Raw genomic sequence first — 18,320 nt, 5'->3', positions numbered from 1 at the left:
GTGGAGCTGGAAAACGCAGACACGGGCCTTGCCAGTGTTTACTGCAAACAGTTTCCTGTATTTGCCTGTGATATTTTAAGCTTGATTACCTCCCCCGGTTGATATGTTGCCTCTAAACTCAGCTGGCATCTCTTGGCTTCATCGTAACGTGGCTCAAAATACACACTTCTGTGTGGCAGAGCTCAGCTAAAATAAGCACTGAAAGGCTACTCATCGCAGCAAAGTTGGGGAATAAGATGGGATGTCAGTGCTCAGAGTTGCCGTTAACGGGACTGTTTGATTTCCTGGATGCCGAGTGAATGCTAACGTGTTGTTTCTGCTCTGTTCCCTCATGCCTGCCCGGATTCAGAGAGAGGTAACCAACCGATTTTTACTTCTCCCTCCTCGCTGGTGTCTTAAATGTCTGGCAAAACTCACTTGCTTTCTTCATGCTGTATTACCACCGCCACAGCCGTCATTGTCTTTGAGAGGCAGAACTTTGTTCTGTTTAACCTTTTATCATCACCATTCTTATGTGTCCTCACTTAAAACAGAGTGTGGAATTGCATCTGGGTCCCTGCCCCCGCATTGCTTTTGACCCTGTTTGGGGATGGTGATGGGCAGAGTGATCAGATGGCCACTCACTCACGGCTGGAAGCATTGAGTCCAGATGCTGGGGAGGAAACATGACTAGAAATACTAACGTGGCGTCCCATGTTGCGTAAGGCTTTTCCCACTTCTTCAAGAGTTCATATTAGGACTGGTTAAGTTATGTATTCTCTGTGTAGGCTAACAGCCGGAAGGACTCTGTTTCAGTCTCAATTATTAGCTAAAAGATGCAGATTCTCCTTTCTGTCTAGATGAACACAGCTGTGGAAGGGCTATGACTCTGAAGCGAAAGGAAGGCAGTTGTACCTCAGAAGTGTGTGTTTCCAGCGCTCCGACCGTCAGCCTGTCCATTTGGTTGATGGGGGTTTAGGCTCCACTGTTCCACAGCTTTATAACTTAAGCTCCATTTTTGATGGAAGAGGAAAATTTTGAAGCTCCTCTTTTTGAAAGAATGGTAGTGGTTACTGCTTGGCAAAGTGAAGAGAGAGAGGCAGTCTCCTGTTTGTGTTGGGGTCCATTTCGGGTGAACTGCTCCATTGGGGTCGAGCCGTCTCTGCTGGTGGTGGCCATTTTCCCTCCTCAGGATGAGCTGATCTCCCTGCTCAGTGCTGAGGAGGGGGAAGGGAGATGGTGTCGACTGGATGGGTAACCCCTCCAGGGTCAGTCTTCTAGAGGGTATGGTTAGGAGAATTTGCAAACTTGACTGGCTCTTTCATTACCTTCCAGAAGGCTTTAGCCTCTGGAGGTGTTGGAAGCGTCCAGAAGATGAGGAATGTGAGCTCCCTCATCTAAATAATGAGAGGTCCTGTCTGAGCCAACGGTGAGAATATTTTCAGATGTTTGCCAATCCCTCCCTTTCTGTATTTATTCCAGTCTCCTCCCTGGGGAGAAGTCACTCTGAATATTAAATTAACAGCAAGACTGTGTTCTTGAGAGGGCTGCGGATTCTGGTCTGCCAAGGCCACCTGGATTATTTGCAGGCAGAATTTAAATCTGTTTACACAGCGTAGATGTCTCACGGAAGTGCCTGGCGCAGGATTCCCTGTGGAGAATGTGTGTTTACCCAGGTGATGAGTTCCTGGGATGTCCTCTGAAGGGGCACTTAGCATCTGCTTCAGCTTGCAGAGGAGAAAGTGAGTTGAGTTGACAAAGCTCGAGAGCATGAGCTTCGTGAAATTAGTGCCTGCTGATGTGCCGCTGGGTAAAATGGAGAAAACAAAAGCAAAACAGAACAAAAAATGGCGCGTGTGTGTGTCATGTTCTACATTGACCATGTAGGAAGATGACTTTCTCATCTCCTTTCTTTCTTTTCCCTCCTCCCACCCCAAAAGTGAGATCTTCAGACTATAATCAGAAGGTCCGAGCAGTTCGGCAAAGAAGAGCAAACAGTCTTGAAAATAAGATTCCTTCTCCCTTCAGACCTTGTGCGGGTGAAACAGTGGAGATATAGCCCTTTGTCAGAAAGGGCTGGAAGCACAATGTTTGCATCAGATCTGTCTGTGGCTGTTTGTCCTTACTTGCTTGCGGGTCCTGTCCTCTGCAGTAAGACAGCTCCAGGGGCTGACAGCTTCTGACAGAAAGAGAAGCCAGGAGGAAAGGGTCTTTAGGTACATTTCAGCGAGTCTTAATATAATTCATATGAGGGCAGATATTTACTAAAACATCTCATGGATAAGGAGACAGAATTTCAAAGGGGGCTTTTTCTTTGACTTCTTCCTCATTTATAATGACAACTGCCATTAATCGAATGCCTGTCACGTGGCAGCCTTCACAGATTCCCAGCATCAAACAGCATGGATTTGACGTGAGCAAACACGGATCACGTGGAAGACGTTGTCTTTTTGTGGCGCCTGGGTACGGAGCGCTAGCAGAGGAGATGTGGTGAGAGTCTGGATGGAAGGGAATCCCCTAGAAAAGAGGGGACAGAGCTCCTCCCAGGCAGGCCCGTGCCGTCCTGCAGCGGACAGCGTCCGCTCCTTCTGGGCTGCGTCAGAAGGCAGAGCTCGATTCCAGGAGCCAAAGTTGCAGGGAGGCAAGCTTCAGGTCCTCCTTCAGAAAGAATATCTATATATTTTGGCTCGCCAGGAGCATTCCTGCAGTGGAACAGGCTGATTCGTCAAGTAAATAAGATTTCATGTCACTGAAATATTCTACCACTTCTCTGGGCTCCTGGAGACAGGGCTTTGAAAAGTTTGCCTGGCTTACCCCACTAGGAGGCCGGTAGGTGCCACATAAGCTCCTTACCAGGAGAGAGAAACAAAAGCAGATTCCATTTATGTAAGGGGGTTACAGGGAAGAGAACTAGGGAAAGGGTGGATAGTTCTGTCTTGGCTCTTTTTTAATGGAATCCATTTGAATAAAGAATGGTTTCTTCATTCATTTCCTCAAAATGAATTAAGCCCCTGCAGGGTGGTTAAAATGCTGTTCAGCCGAGAACAATGAACGCATTCTTTTGTCCTTTCTCCTTGCCATTAAGAAATTTGAGGCTGTCATGTAAGATGTCTTAGCACTGACATTTTTCCCTTACAGTACTGGAGGCTGGTCCTCTGGGGGAGTAATGACCAGGGAGAACAGCAAACGGATAGGAACAGGCAGAGTGGGAAACCCAGGGGCTCAGTAAATGAATAGTGAAAAGTAGTTGATTCCTGGTGCATGTTTCTGTGAGAGTTTAAGGAAGGGACACAGATTGGTGCAGCTAGAAACCTGCTGCATCCTGGTTTTTAAAGGAAACATGGTGATTCGCATGACTGCGAGAAATAGTGGGGCGCAGCTCCGTGGGGGGGGTCCAGAGAGGACTGGACCAGAGCCTCTTTTAGCACGTGGTTCCTCATCCGGCGTTGTAAAGGGAGCAAGCCAGAGCAAAGGACAAACGTGGTTCTTGCTGCTGAGTGCTAGACAGAGTGTCTCAGACAGACATCTAAAAGAATTTGCTGGAAAAAATAGGAGCTGTGTTCTGACGGGACCTCAGAGATTACTGGGGCCCACTTTGTGAATTTAAAGGAGCACACTGAAGCCCAGGAGGGTGCTGTCCATTGGGATGCCTGGTCAGCCAGAGGGGGTGCATAGAAGCCCACGTGAGCCCATCCCTGCTGAGCTGTGAGATATGAGAGGCAGGTGGCTGCAGCCCCAGGGCTCCTGGCGGCACCGAGGAAAGAAGTAGTGGCCAGAGAGCCAGGATGGGCCGTGTAGGCGAAGCTTCCTAAAATGCCCCAGCAGCAGGCTGACCCTTTCCCTCATACGGTTTCAGAGCCACCGTGGGCCCCGCCTGGCTGAGGACACCCCGTGACGTCTGGTGTTTTCCTCCCAAATTCACATGTGTGGCCCTAAGCTGGTTGCAGCCTTTTAGGTTTGCAGTGTGTCGGGAACCCCATAGCTGTGGAGGTTTCTTGTCCCCCTCAGAATACACGAAGATCTCTAGAAAAGGTCAGAAAAAATTGCACTTACATGTGAGCCTGAGGTCTTTCACAATCCTGACACTGATTGGAAAAAGTCTCTCTGAAAGGCCGTGTTGGGCAACGTCTTGATCGTTGTTGAAACTGGATGATGGGACATGGGGACTGTACTCTCTACTTCTGTGTGTGTTTGAAAGGTCCCAGAATGAGAAGTTTAGGGGGGGAAGAATGGCAGATGAACTGTGTTCTTTGTACTCCTGCCCTTCTCATCTCCTAAAGCTCGGACCAGGAAAGAGGCCCAGGAGGCCAGGTCACCACAGACCTCTCTCCCCTCCTGTGGCTCAGACCAAATGGCCGGCCTCCATACCCCTGGGGACTTCTCCTGAACCCCTCTTTTTCTGATGCATTTGGCACCAGCCTGTCCCCAGTGCTCTTTCTCTACCCTTTCATTGGGCCCTCTGCTCCAGCAAGGCCTTTAGATGCCTTTCTTTTTCAGTCTAGGCCTCATTTTGTCTTTTCTCATTCTCTGCACTCGTCTGCTGCCCTGACTTCAGCTGCCCCTCAGGCCCACGTCTCCAGGCCCACGTCCACAGGCCCGAGCCCCCGGATTGAGTGTCCACCTGCTTGGTGGGCCCCGCCACCTGGTGGCCCTCAGGTACCTCCGACTTACTGTCCTACCTGCTGCTCGTGAGTTTCCTCACCAAACCCTCCCCCCGACCCCCGGCCCCGCTGCAAGAGCGCTTAGTTGGCCCAGCAGGGACCCGAGAGTTATTCTGGGTTCTCCCCCTCATCTGCCACAGCCTTCCTTCCAGGGCCTCCTCCCTCTACCCTGTTCTCACAGATGCTGACTTAGCCTGCTTCGTGCTCATTCTCTCACCTGGACACGGAGCAGCAGCCCCCGGTGGGCGTCTCCCTTGAACCCCATCATCCCACCCAAAGAAACCTTTTAAAACACATATCGTATGGGGTCCATATGACAAGGCTCGAGGGCCAGGCTGCTGGCAGGACGCAGGTGCACCCTCCCCATGGTCCCGCCTTGCCCCCCCACCACAGCGCCTAGGAGTCTGCAAGGGACCCGTATTTCTTCCAGCCACTCTGTGGACTGACTGACCTCTGTGCCTTTACTCATGCTCCCTGGAACCATCCATGCCCTTCTCACCCTGGTCAGGTCCTTATGATACTTAAGATGCTCCACAAATCCCACTGGACACCTGTATCCTTAGCGGACTTCCAGGCTGAACCTTATCTGTGTTTGCCAGACACGTCATAGTGGCTCAGAAGGCATTTGTGGAAGGGAAGGGAAAGGAAGGGAGTATTTTTTTTTAAAAAACATAAGTTTTAAATCATATTCTAATTTAGTGAGAATGTAAAGCCCACTGGCAACTCTCTTAGTCCGTTAACAAATTATGACAAACAGTGTCTCAAAGCAAGCACAGATTTATTCCCCCACAGTTCCGGAGATCAGAAATCTAACATGAGCATTCCAGGTATAATCACAGCATCAGCGGGGCTAACGGCTCCCTGAGAAAATCCATTTCCTGGCCTTTTTCCGCTTTTAGAGACTGCCTGCTTTCCTTGGCTGGTGGCCCCAGCTCCCGTTTTGTCCCTGAGACGCCAAGTCCTTCTTCCCTTGCACTTGTGTTGGGCCCAACCGGAGAATTCAGGGGAACAGCCCCCATCTCAAGTCCTTTCCTGTAACCCCCTTTTGCCATGCGAGGTAACCCAATCAGAGATTCTGGGAATTAGGCTATGAACATCTTAGAAGGGTCCTTATTCTGTCAGCTACAGCAGCTTTTTTCAGAAATGAGGGGCCGAGCTTTTGAAACCCCCAGTTAAGCGACGTTTGGGTTTCATTCTGAATAAGGATGAAATCAGATCAGCCATGCATTTCACTGCACACAAAGGAAGTTGTTCAACTTGCCTCCACCCCGGGTCTGAGAGAGGACTCACTGCCTCTTCAGATCCATGGGTGTGGGGCCTGCCGGTGCTGAGCGTGGCTCCGGCGGCTCCCGGTGGAAGCCCGTAGGAGAGCCGGGCCAATCTCTTCACCTCCACAGGGAGGCGAGATCTCCTGCTTTTTCCTGGGAAGCCCATGAAAGCCCCAGAGGGCTAGTCGCGGGACTCAGCTGTCAGGAGCTGACAGAGTCCTCCCTCCCTGATCTATGAGCCTGGCGCCCACGCAGGGACAGGAAAAGACAAAGCTGTAAAAAAGAACTGTCAGAATCCTCCCGACAAAGCCTGCAGCCCCTGAGCTGCTCCTTTGGGAAGATGTGGGTTCCAGATGGTTGCCTCAAGCATTCATCGCTTTCCCTGGAGCCAAAAGAAAATGAAGATTAATAATAATAATAATTTTTAAAAAAAATTACTCCTCGGGGGCAGCATCTGGAAGAACAGAGGGCACAGAGCCGCAGTTTGCTAGGATGACCCATAGCTTCTAGATCAGGGCTGGTTCCATCCCCTGGATGGTAACCTTGCAGTCCTGCACTTGCGGGCCGGCCAGTGGTCCCGAGGAGCAGGCTGGGTCTCGGAAGCCTCCCTCACCGAATGTCAGAGCCGGACAGGAGCCTTGGAAATCCTGTTTCTCACCTCTCTCACTTGAAGATGAGGTTAGACTCCATTGCCCCAGGTTGTGTAGCTCAGTGGACTCAGGAATGAGACTAGAACTGGGGTTGCCCCAATCCCAAATCATTGCTCTCTGGCTGTTCCTGACACTCTCTCAGAGAGAAGAGAGGCGTTGAGATCGTGCACTAAGTACGAAAGGAGGATGCGACAAGCTCTTACTTATCCTTTTGCTACAGAATTTAAAGGCTGTAAGTGTTTAGACACAAGCAAGGTTCTGGGGCCCAGAGGGCCAATCAGGCTTGTGAGCTGGATGGACTGACCAGAGTGGATGGAGCAGTGTCCCCAAGCGAGAGAAGATTCCGTGAGTGGAGACCTGCCTTTTCCGGAACAGAGGGGAGAGCTGTGTGGTTGGACGAAGGGTCCTGGAAGAGTAGGTGGGACAGGTTCTAGAACTCCAGAAATCCGGACAGGTTTTGGGCTTCGTGTGCGTGATCATGGACCCAAAGAGATTTGGCCTCAGAGAAATGGCAGCGGAGCAGCGAATTTTGAAGGAAGATAGTTCTGTGTGGTGAGACACTGCATATGTTCTTTTAAGATCCATCCACAAAAGAGAGGAACCCAGAGATTTGGGGACCAGAAACAGGGCTCCCGCTGAGCATAGTCTCTAGAAGGGAGGGCTTCTCTTACTGCTTTTTTAGATAATACATTGTTTTGATGGTGGTTGAGACTAGACTGGGAAGGCCTCAGGGACCCACTGTAGAGCAAGACCGTGCTCACTCCTGAGACTGGGCCAGCTCCTTGCCCAGACGCAACACCCTCAGTCCCTGGTCCTGAAGCTGTGCACACCTCTGAGGGCCAGCTTACCCGCGGGAAATTGGGATGCAGCCCCTATTCCTAAAGGAGGAAGGAGCACTCAGTTAGTACCTATATGGCCAGGCCTGGACTGGGTACAGGGGGTAACTCAGGCACGGCTCATCTGCACAGAGCTTCAGGGCGCTGTGGGGAATGCAAACCCGTGAACACACATGGACATGTCTGGTCCTAAGGGCCGTGTGTCTGGGTTGCCATGGCAGCGCTGGGGAGGCTGCCCGCCCGGCCCTGAGTCCTGCACGGTGACAGCGGCACAGAGAGCATGAGCACGCAGTGGGGAGAACACCTGAGAGGAGGTAGTCCCGGCAAGGGAGGACAGGTTCAGGACATTTTCAGGATGTCAGACAGGTCACACATGGGGAGTTGGGGGAGACAGGAAGGCCTCCAGGTTCTAGCCGACTGTGGACACCGACTGTGATAGAAGATGAGGAGGGAGAAGGCTGGGGGAGCGTGTATTGAAGCAGGTGTGGACAGGCCGAGGCTCAGTGCCCTGACCTGCAGCCGGGCTCGTGACACAGGGCAGGCTGACCTCCAGCGGAGATCCCTGTGCCTTCCCAAAGCAGCCAGGGACAGAGCCTCTTGTCTGCCCCCGCTGCACCAGCACGTTCGTCGTTATCTCTTCTGTAACCAGAGTACTTGTTGTCACTGTAGATAGAAGGCTCGTAAGAAATTCAACTTTCATTCAGGGCCATAGGAGATTACAGGAGCTCAGGACCCTGAATTTGGGAAACACTGTAGTTCTTTTACTTAGCAATGAATTCTTAAGTCCATGGAATTGCTCTGTTTTAGGTAACTGTGGAAGTTTGAGTTTTGTTTTTACCCATTGCTACATCCTCTGCTCCCCACTGACCTGCTGGCTACTCGCTCAGCTAACGCTCATAACCAGACTGCGTGCTCTCAGAGGTGCCTTTTCTAACGTGCTGATAAATGTTGTTTGCACAGAGATTTTGCCTACGTAGCAAGAGACAAAGATACAAGAATTTTGAAATGTCATGTATTTCGATGTGACACACCAGCAAAAGCCATCGCCACGAGTCTCCACGAAATCTGTTCCAAGGTAAGGTCGGTCCAGACGCGGTGGTACATCCCTCTGTCTTTTCTCACCACCTGAGCAGGGACGGGGGTGTGGTCAGGGTTTCCCGCTGGTGACATCCGCTGCTTTAGCCAGAGCCTTAGAGTGAGGACAGGCTGCTGGGCCTCGCTGGACCAGCCCCTCTACTCCTGCTTCCTCCAGCAGAGCAGTCCTGATAGAAACATCCTCACCCTCTGCCTGGGACCTCTGTTGACCCCCATCAACAGGGTCTTGTACCTCTCAGGAGACTGTTCTATTATAGAGCAGCTCTGGCTGTTAGAGGTTCTTGATTATGTGGACCTGAAATCAGCCTCTCTGGAAACCCCACGTGGTTACTTGAGATATGTGATCTAGAGCGACAGAGAGGGATTCCTCCATTCCGTCCCTCCGGTGGGGCAGCCCTTTACTGTCTGAAGACGTGTGAAGCTGGCGACCACATCTGTATGTTTGGGGGTGCTAGACAGGTGTCCGGTCTTCCTGCTCCGGTCTTCCTCCTTCCTCCAGAATCCCCACCCCCATCTCTTTTGGGTCCCAAGCTTACAGGCTCCTACCCCCTCTTCTTCTGCATCCTCTAGCTGGTTCCCCCTAAAGGAACACAGCGGTCCAAGGGCAAGCCAGTGGAGAAGAGAGCATGGGCCACTCTGTCCCTTGACCTCCAGGGAGTATAGTACGGGGGTGACAGATGTTTTTAGCTACCATATCACCTGCCGGTTTGTGTTCAGATCGCAGTTGGCCAGCTCCCCAGGGCGCTGTCCCCAGTGTCCTGTAGCCAAGCCTTCCCACCCCGCAGACGGAATCTAAACACGGGACTTTGGCCATCACCTTTCTGGTTGGAGGCAGATGTCAAGCCCGGCCTCATTGCCATGCTGCCTCGGCTAGCCATGCCCGGGCTGCGGCCTGGGGTCTGAGCAGCAGAGGCAAAGCAGGTGCCATCCACGTGTCCTCAGGGAGGGGCAGGAGCCGGGATAGGTACACGTCCCCTGCTCTGGGCCCAGCCATCACCCTCTGCCCCAGCCCCACGTCTGCCTGTCTGGGCCTGGCCTGCGGCTTCGCAGGTCTTCCTCCTTGTCCTTGCCTTCATTCAGTCACGTGGAACACCTTTAAGTTCTAAGAACACAGCAGGGACTAAAACAGAAAGAAACAAAATCTTTGTCTTTGTGGAGCTTGTGTTCCCATTTGAACCCCCAGAACATGGCCTAGTACAGAGGAAGCGCTCCGTGAAATGTCCTGCTGTTATTGGCAGCAGCCGCCTGGCCTACCGTCCCAGGCACGCAGGAGAGGGCTGGCGGGGAGCACTGAGAGGGGGAGGGGGGAAGCGACTTCCGTCCCACCTGGAACGCAAAGCGGGGCCTGGGAATGAAGATGTGAGTGATCCTGGGGGTCCCTGAAGGGCGGGGTTCTGTCAGTCCCCAAACCCACAGCGCTCTGTGAACCGGAGCGAGAAGTGACACTTGTGCCCCTCGCAGCAGACCGCCAATTCAGTAGGCCGCTGACAGATTTAGAAGACCAGTCCCCATAGCAGTGCGTATTTCCAAGTGCTGACACTGAATCCTCAGAACGGCCGTAACATCACTGGGGATGTAAATACTAGGATTCCCGTGTGCAAAAAGGAAACGAGGCACAAGAGGTCAGGTGACTTGCCCAAGGTCATACAGCTAGTAAGTAGTGAAGGTGGGATTTGAACCCACAAACACTTTCCCCAAAGCACTGAAAAGAATTCTCAGGGGTCAGCCTTCAGAAACAATGGGAGAAGTCCGTTACTGTGGGTTCCATTGGCCACTGTGGTCCAGCAGAGGCTGTCTGGGTGATTTCACTAGGGGCAGGAGCCCGGTGAATGGAGGAGTATTTCCGAGCAAGCAGGAGACTGCCGCTTGGAGGGATAGTCCTTCACCCGTTACCCCTGGGGAGAATGAGCACCTTCTCAGAGCAGCTTAGCGATAAGGGGTGGGAAGTCAGGCCGTGGACCAAAGCCTGTTTGACTTGGAGGTCAAGTCAGCTCAGACCCTGGACTGGCAGGAATAGCTGAAGACATGGGATCTGTAGCCACGGACCATGGGCGTCCTTTCTCTTCTTCAGATTATGGCCGAACGGAAGAATGCCAAAGCCCTGGCCTGCAGTTCCTTACAGGAAAGAGCCAATGTGAACCTCGACGTGCCCTTGCAAGGTAGGTCAGCAGTGGCCGCTCTCCTCAGGCTGGCACTATTCCGTCCCAGCCAGAGCCGAGGCCCTTGCCTGGCTCCTGAGAAACCACGTTCCAGCCCACAGACGCTGGCCGAGCAAGTGCCAGGGGTCTTCCTGGGCGTGGAGTTAATTTTGTGTCGGTCGGGATGAGGTGCAAAAGGCCATGATGAGTTCTGTTATCGGACAAGATGAAAGAGTATTATCTTTCATGGTTTCTAATTCAGATATAGCCAGGGTAAAGCCAGCTAGTTTAAAAATAGGTGGTTCGATGTGGGAAAAAAAAAAAAAAGAAAAGTTTTTCTTAAGTATAAAGATGAATTTTTTTTTAAAGATTTTATTTATTTATTTGACAGAAATCACAAGTAGGTAGAGGGGCAGGCAGAGAGACTTATTGTGGTGATTATTTTTGCAGTAGAAACAAAGACTAAGTCACCACTTATACACCTGAAACTGACATAATGCTCCATGTCAGTTACAGCTCAGTAAAATAGAAATGTAGCTATTTGGGGAGATTCTCTTTAGTTACTTTTGCTGTCTCCATGCCCTGTGTGATTCAGTCTTCTCCTGGCAGCAGGTGCCTCACAGACAGGCCATCGGAAGCCATTCCTTAGCATATGTGAGGCAGACAGCGGCAGCTTTCACTGCTTCTGTGCCCAGAAACGAGAGTGGAGTGGGATTTTGGTTGGCGGAGGCCTGGTGTCTGCTGGGATAGGGGCTCTCCTCCCAGAATAGGAGCTGCACCTTCCTCTGGAAACGCGACGCAGCGGCACGGGTGCTGCTCCGGGCATCGCGGACCGGACGTAGAGCGGTGGCTGTGTTTGTGTGTGTCCTGGAACCACTGAAAGTTCTCTTGCTTTTGTTCCCTGTAGTAGATTTCCCAACACCAAAGACGGAGCTGGTGCAGAAGTTCCACGTGCAGTACCTGGGCATGTTACCTGTAGACAAGCCGGTCGGTACGTGCGGCACTGCCTCCTTTCCCTGCGCGAGTGTTTGGGAGCCTGTGGGAGGAGACCCCTGCCCTGTCACCAGCCACAGCGCACAAATTGTCCTGATCAGAAGAGCCCCAGGGGACATGCTTGGTCACATGGTCCCCGGAATAGAGGGACAGGAACAAGGCAGACACATCGCTGTCATTCACGCAGTGGCCTGGAGACGTGTGATCCAGGGCTCCAGAGGGTTCTGCCCTTCTCAGAGGGAGCGTCCGTCTCCAGAGCCGGGGAACCTGCTGTAGTCCTTTGTTGACCACAGGGAGAAAGGGCTGAGGGAGCTCTCCTCTTTCCCCTTTCCAGGTGTGACCCAAAGCAACACACCCCGCAGTCAGCTCCCATCCCCAGGGCAGAACTTAGCCTCTCGGCCACACCGAGCTGACAGCAGGCTGGGAGACAGAGCCTGGGTAGAAAAGGCTGAGGAGAGGTCAGAACCCTCATGCCCTGCTTGGGAAAATAGTGCAGCCGCTTTGGGAAAAAGTCTGGCAGCTCCTCCAGAGGTCAAACACAGAGTCATCTCTGGACCCAGCAGTTCTGCCCCCGGGCGTGTACCCAGGCGAAATGGAAACATCTGTCCCCACAAACATTCACAGCCTCATTATTCACCATAGTCAGAAAGTGGAAACAAAAATCCGTCAACCAACGAATGGATTAGTAAAATGTGATACTATCAAAAAAATAAAAAATAAAATCGATGCCACCAGACCACGTGCTTGTATTTGGTGGTAAAGAGGCATCACAGACTGACACGAGTGGCAGCGTGGACCAGCCCAGAGGATGGGAGCCACGTACTGTGGGACTTGCTGTGTACAATACATCCAGAAGAGACAACCCTCTGGAGAGAGAAATAAAATCAGTCATTGCCTAGGGCTCGGGGCTGGGAAGAGCCAGATGGAGACCCCCAGAGTGTACAGGGCTTCTCTCTGGAGTGACGACAATGTTCTAAAATTGGTTGCGGTGGTGGTTGCCCCACTCTGTGGCTACACTACAAACTTTTGCATGGTTCACTTGAGATGGGTAAATTGTGACTGCACCTCAGCCGGGTCACGGTTCCCCCCACCCACTGCCACAGAAACCGTCTGGACCAGCACACAGTCCCAGAACCACCTTGCAATGCCTTGTCTAAGTGCCTCGTTTAAGTGGCAAAGTAAGGTGGGGTGAGAGTGGAGTCTTCGGGCAAGAACTGGCTTCTGTTCCTTCCCCAGGGCCCCTGGCTTAGGAAAAGGCAGTGTTTGCTTACATACTCTCTGCATACTTGGGGCTAGGGACTCTCTGGAAAGTAAGTCGTACCGTGGTCCAGTGAGACAGGACATCACCCACTCCATCTCTCCGGGGGTTCTCATGACCGTTCTTTTGTTGAAGAAGCTGGCATTTTGTTTTTTTCTTTCAAGCGATGAAATGCTCAAACGCAATGTCTTTTGGGGCTACAAAATAAAATATATAAATCAAACAGCAACTGATCAGTTTGGCTGGGTGGTTTGGGCCCACACTGGATGGTGATAAGTGGCTTTAGGACCTTGTTCAGCGATCTGTTCCATCCACAGGAATGGATACCCTGAACAATGCCATAGAAAATCTTATGACCTCATCCAACAAGGAGGATTGGCCATCGGTGAACATGAATGTGGCTGATGCTACCGTGACCGTCATCAGTGAAAAGGTGAGCAGGACCAGACATGAGGTTGGTCTGTGTGTGTTATGGTGAAACTTTGGATATGGTGACCTTCCTTGAAAGGTGGACATGCAGCAAAGGCTTCACCTCTAGGGGGTGTAGTTTGGGGGAGGAGGGTGGTTATGGTGAGTTGTGATTAAAGTTGCCTGCATTTAAAACAAAAAACCAAAACCTTTTTTTCCTGTCCTTCGTGCCTGGATCTCTGCATCACTTTGCTTTTCTTTGAACTAAGGAGCTTCTGTTCTGGTGCTCCCAATTCTTTCTTCCTCCTGTGCCCCAGAGAATGAACTCATTTGCTAGAGGGACCTGTATAAGGCCGGCAGTCACTCCTTACGGGTTTGGTTTTCTGACTACTCTCCAGGCTTCGGTGTGGTCTGGGCTGTTTGTCTAGAGTTGGGCCACAGGCGCTGCTTTGGTCGGGAAAGGTGCTGGGGTGGGTTCTGTCTGTAGGAGCAGGGGCCGACGATCATCGAGAGAGGTCAGCATTCGCCTCAGACCAAATTATCCCAGTTGTATGGCTGAGGAAACTGAGGCACAGGAGAGCGAGTAAACGCCTGTGGCCACAACAGCTAGAAGCGGCAAGCTCAGGATTCGGTCCAGCAGTCGGCAGCAGACTGTCGGCCGCTTTTCAGTTCTGCCTCCATGAGGCACCTGTCATGGAGAGACCCCGAGGCGTCGGCCTGCTCTTGATTCTGTCTGCTGGGAGCTCACCTTCGAGCCCAGTCCTGACTCCAAAGAGTCAAGAGTCAGGTGCTTACTGACCCTGCCTGCCTCTCCGGCCTGCCAGGCTCGATGGTCTTCAGTCTTTAAACTTGTCAGCCCCTTGGCTCCCTCAGCATCTGCAGGCGCCACCCCTCTCTGCCCTGCCCCTTCACCCAGCCGGCCGGTACCAGATCTCAGCCTAAACATCCTTTATCCCTAGGAAACTTCATGGTGCCTCAGGATCCTTTCAGTGGCCTGGGAAAGGATTCCTTAACACCTGAGTGAATAGTTAGTAAGTCAAGATGTTAATGATCCAAAAGTCAACATTCTGGATGTGTTTACTAATTCAGAAATTGCATATGGTCGCTGCAGAGGATGTGGTGTTCCCAAGAATGAATTCCGAGCATTTCTTTACCCTGCATCATATGGACACCATATGGACACCAGTTTGTGGGGAGAAAAAAGTGATCTGGCAGCTTTTCTGCGTGGTTTCAGATAGAAATATGATTCAGTGTACTAGTTAGCACGGCAAGGAGAACTGAATAAAGAGATCCTGTGGCTCCTTTTCTCTTGGTGCTCTGAGAACTGAATAAAGAGATCCTGTGGCTCCTTTTCTCCTTTTCTCCTGTGGCTCTGAGGTTTCCAGCAGGTTCTGGCCAGATGGGCTTTGAGCCTCCAGGTGCCCTGTGTGAGCAAAGCCTAAGAAGTTTACGTGACCCCGCTCCTGCCCACCGTGAATGCACGGGCTTGGGGTATGGTAGCCAGACAAGAGAACACACATACCTGGGTGAAGTTCAGAGTGGGCCTAGATGGCAGTGAGACCCCCCAGCTCGCAGGGATGGCCTCTCCAGACACGTTGAGAAGCTGGCCTTTCTAGGAAAGTACATCCTTTCTAAATCCAGGCGAGCTCTCTGTTCCTAACACCAGCGTCTCTCTGCGGCCACTCTGGGCTTGAGTCTGTGGCTCAAGCCTCAAACTGGTTCCTGCCTCCACCGGCCTCCGGGAGAGTGGGCTGCTGAGTGGCGTGTCTTGCAGAGTGAAGAGGACGTCCTGGTGGAGTGCCGCGTGCGATTCCTGTCCTTCATGGGCGTCGGAAAGGACGTGCATACGTTTGCCTTCATCATGGACACCGGGAACCAGCGCTTCGAGTGCCACGTGTTCTGGTGCGAGCCAAATGCGGGAAACGTGTCAGAGGCGGTGCAGGCTGCCTGCATGGTGAGTGGTCCCCGGGGGGGGGGGGGGGCTGCCGCGCCTCCACACCCCTGCCTCTAGGGCAGAGCTCCTCACCTACAGGAAGGTCTGGCTCCTTTCTCAAGGGATACTCTGCTGGATTCTGCTGTCAGCCCTGCAGCTGCTGTCCATCCTCACCAGCTCTTTGCCGTCTCAGCAGCCTAGGGCGCCCAGAGCAAGCCGGGCTCCATGGAGCCACGTTCTGTAGGGACTCCGGAACCCCTGAGAGCAGGGCTCTTCAAATCTGCAGATTGAGGATTCTTTTATTTTTTTTTAAAGATTTTATTTATTTATTTGAGAAAGAGTGAGTGAGTGAGAGAGAGAGCACACAAGCCAAGGGCAGAGGGAGAGGGAGAAGCAGACTCCCAGCTGGAGCAGGGAGCCCAATGCGGGGCTCAAGCCCAGGACACAGGGATCATGACTTGAGTGATGGCAGATGATTAACCAACCGAGCCCCCCAGGTGCCCCAGATTGAGCATCTTAATTCGTAATCCCTGATTAATTTCAGGGTATGGCCAGGAAATGTGGGGCATGTAGGAGTTGGTGCTGTTGAGAACCAACTTAGTACTTAAAAAATCCCCTGAGTTGAATGATTTTTATTTCAGATCGTTGGTTTCAGCACATTGGTCTTAAATACTTAATTTGTACCTGTGAACTCAGTCCTTACAATGACTGTTTGTAAGGGAGTTGTTAGTTCCATTTTATGTTAAGACAGAGGCTCAGAGGAAAGAACGGGCCCCAGGACACGGAGGTGGTCAGCGACGAGGCCTGCACTCAACCCCGAGTGTTTCGGGTGACCCAGTCGTACTCTTGGTACCATGTGTAGGATTGCAGACCAACAAAAATACCTCATCCTTCATTCTGAAAATATCCTTTGAGCACCTGTGATGCCAGGCACTAAAGAAGTTCTAGAAAAATTGAGGAAACAGTATGAATGTAGGCATCAAGACCTGGGGTGGTGGTCATCCCTAGCAGCAGCGGGCTGGGGAGCTGGACCCGAGTATAGGAGATGAGGTCCCCATCGTGAAGGGCCTGGGGAGTGAGGCCAAGGCGTTTCTCCAGCAGACATTAGTAAGTAGGACCAATGAGTTGATACTGGGTTTTAGAAGCATACTCCCCCCCCCAAAAAGGAAACCAAAGGAGGGGATGGGTTTGAAAGGGCAGGGCTGGTGTGGGGAGCTCGGGCAGGAAGCCATTGTACTGGTCCACATGAGAGTTTCCGAGGTTCTAAACCAAGATCGTAGCAGCGGAGGAAGCAGGAGCAGATGAGTTGGGACATCGTAGAGAATCGCCCGGTCAGGGATGAGCAATACTGAATTTAAAGCACCCATTCTGTTTGTTTAATTCAACCCACCGTTTAGGGGCTGGACTGTGGGAAGATTGAATAGGACTAGGATGCAAGGGGGAGACCCATAAACCAAAATCCAGACTTCTGTTGTCGTGTCAAAGGTGTTATAAGTAAAATTGTAAGACCACCCTGGACTGAGAAGTGGCTGGGAGGAAAAAGAGGTCGAGACCCTGAAAGCTGACCATGGTCTGACAGGGAAGCAGCAGCTTGAAGCACAACAGTAAGGGGGTTTGTTTCTCGTTTTATGGGTGGGGGCGGCGGATTCACACATTTTTTTAGACTGAGGGAAATTAGCTAGCCAAGCTGGATTGGAATGGTGGTCATAAGGGCTCAGTCAGTTAAGCGTCACTTGTCAGTTTGTGTCATGATCCCAGGGTCCTGCGTCACGGTCGGGGGGGCGGGGAGGTTTCCCCTGCTCAGCAGGGGGTCTGCTCCCTCTCCCAAATAAATAAAATCCTTTAAAAAAAAGAAATAGGGGTCATATATATAGTTGGGGCAAAGTCTTGTGGTAGATTAAGAGCCTAGGGCTAGGGTTTGGCCTCCTCATTGGGTCATGGTGACTCGAGACTAGCCAGATGCTAAGAGTCCAAGAGGAATGGGTGGCGTTGAGGGAGGTTGCGGCAGTTCTCTGTCGTGTGTGTGTCGTGAAAACACAGTTGCTGGGTGAAGAATGAAAGCAGAGGATGAGGTGGGCTCTAGATGGCCAAGGCGAGGCACAGGGAAAGGGAGCCCACTGACTTTCCCCTCAAGGGACACCTATGAATGGAGAGGGGAGGAGGGAAGAAGAGGGGGAGGAGCTGGTGCCCTGGGCTCACGAGCCGGAGTCCTCTGACCGCAGACCTCTGTCAAGTGCTGTGGAGCTGGGAGGCCAAGATCTCAGACCTGCCTGCAGTGACAGCAGGGTGGGGGTGGTGGGGGTGGCAGGGACAGAGCAGGCAGAGGGGTCCAGAGGAACCCCCGGAGCCAGCATGGGAGATGGAGACGGAAGGAAGACAGTAGGAAATGGAAGCATCCAGTCAAGCAAAGATGGCGGGTGGCTGTTTAGGTGTTTCCTGAAACTGAACAAGGATCGTAACAGATGGTTTTAGTGGTAAAATGAACGGCTTTCAGTCTTAATTGTACATTTTAAATGTGGTGACAATTAAATAATTAGCTTTATCACTGGTTCAGTTTGTTTTTAGATTCCCAGACTCATTTTCTTTCTGAGAAACCATTTTTACGCATTTGCTTACGATTTTAGTTGTAATAGGGAGACCAGCTGAAGCGGCCCGGCTGGTCCAGTGTAAGGTGCACTGAGAACATCACACCCTGCCCTACACCCAGATCCCAGCATTTGTGACTCAGTGGCTTTCCTCCAGAGTCAGATCCACAGGAATCTCTGCGAACTGTCGAGCATGAGTAACTCACACCCTCTGAAATGCCTTTGGTGCTGACACGCGCTCTGGACTCTCCTTAATCATTAGGCATCTTTTGCAGCTGTGTGGCATAGGCCCCGCTGAAGATATTTTGGTGAAATTCAGGAGGAGAGCAGGAGCCTTCAGGAAATTCATCACGTGCGGTGTCGGCTCACGCTGGACACAACTCCCAGTAGAGATTCCTAGTCCATGATGACCTACGCCGTCATCCTTATGACGGCCCCCTGCCCGTGTGCAGATCTGTGCTTGGCAGGTGTGTGGTTTGGGTTGTGATGCAGACTGGCAAGCCAGCTCACACGGAG

General features: G+C 51.9%; 1 protein-coding gene across 13 annotated transcripts in view; it reads left to right on the top strand.

Moving 5' to 3' along the window:
• APBB2 (amyloid beta precursor protein binding family B member 2) overlaps nucleotides 1–18,320 on the top strand; it is a 377,389-nt gene that overhangs the window by 353,927 nt on the left and 5,142 nt on the right. For all 13 annotated transcript variants that reach the window (XM_059383005.1, XM_059382956.1, XM_059382935.1 and 10 more), the window contains 5 exons: nucleotides 8,355–8,469; nucleotides 10,561–10,648; nucleotides 11,535–11,618; nucleotides 13,196–13,311; nucleotides 15,061–15,240. In XM_059383005.1, coding sequence (XP_059238988.1) covers nucleotides 8,355–8,469; nucleotides 10,561–10,648; nucleotides 11,535–11,618; nucleotides 13,196–13,311; nucleotides 15,061–15,240 — 583 coding nt within the window. The remainder of the gene's footprint in view (nucleotides 1–8,354; nucleotides 8,470–10,560; nucleotides 10,649–11,534; nucleotides 11,619–13,195; nucleotides 13,312–15,060; nucleotides 15,241–18,320) is intronic.

Source organism: Mustela nigripes, chromosome 1 (assembly GCF_022355385.1).
Source record: "Mustela nigripes isolate SB6536 chromosome 1, MUSNIG.SB6536, whole genome shotgun sequence".
Lineage (NCBI taxonomy): Eukaryota > Metazoa > Chordata > Mammalia > Carnivora > Mustelidae > Mustela > Mustela nigripes.
Note: the sequence above shows the minus strand (reverse complement) of the source record. Positions and strands in the feature narration are given on the sequence as shown.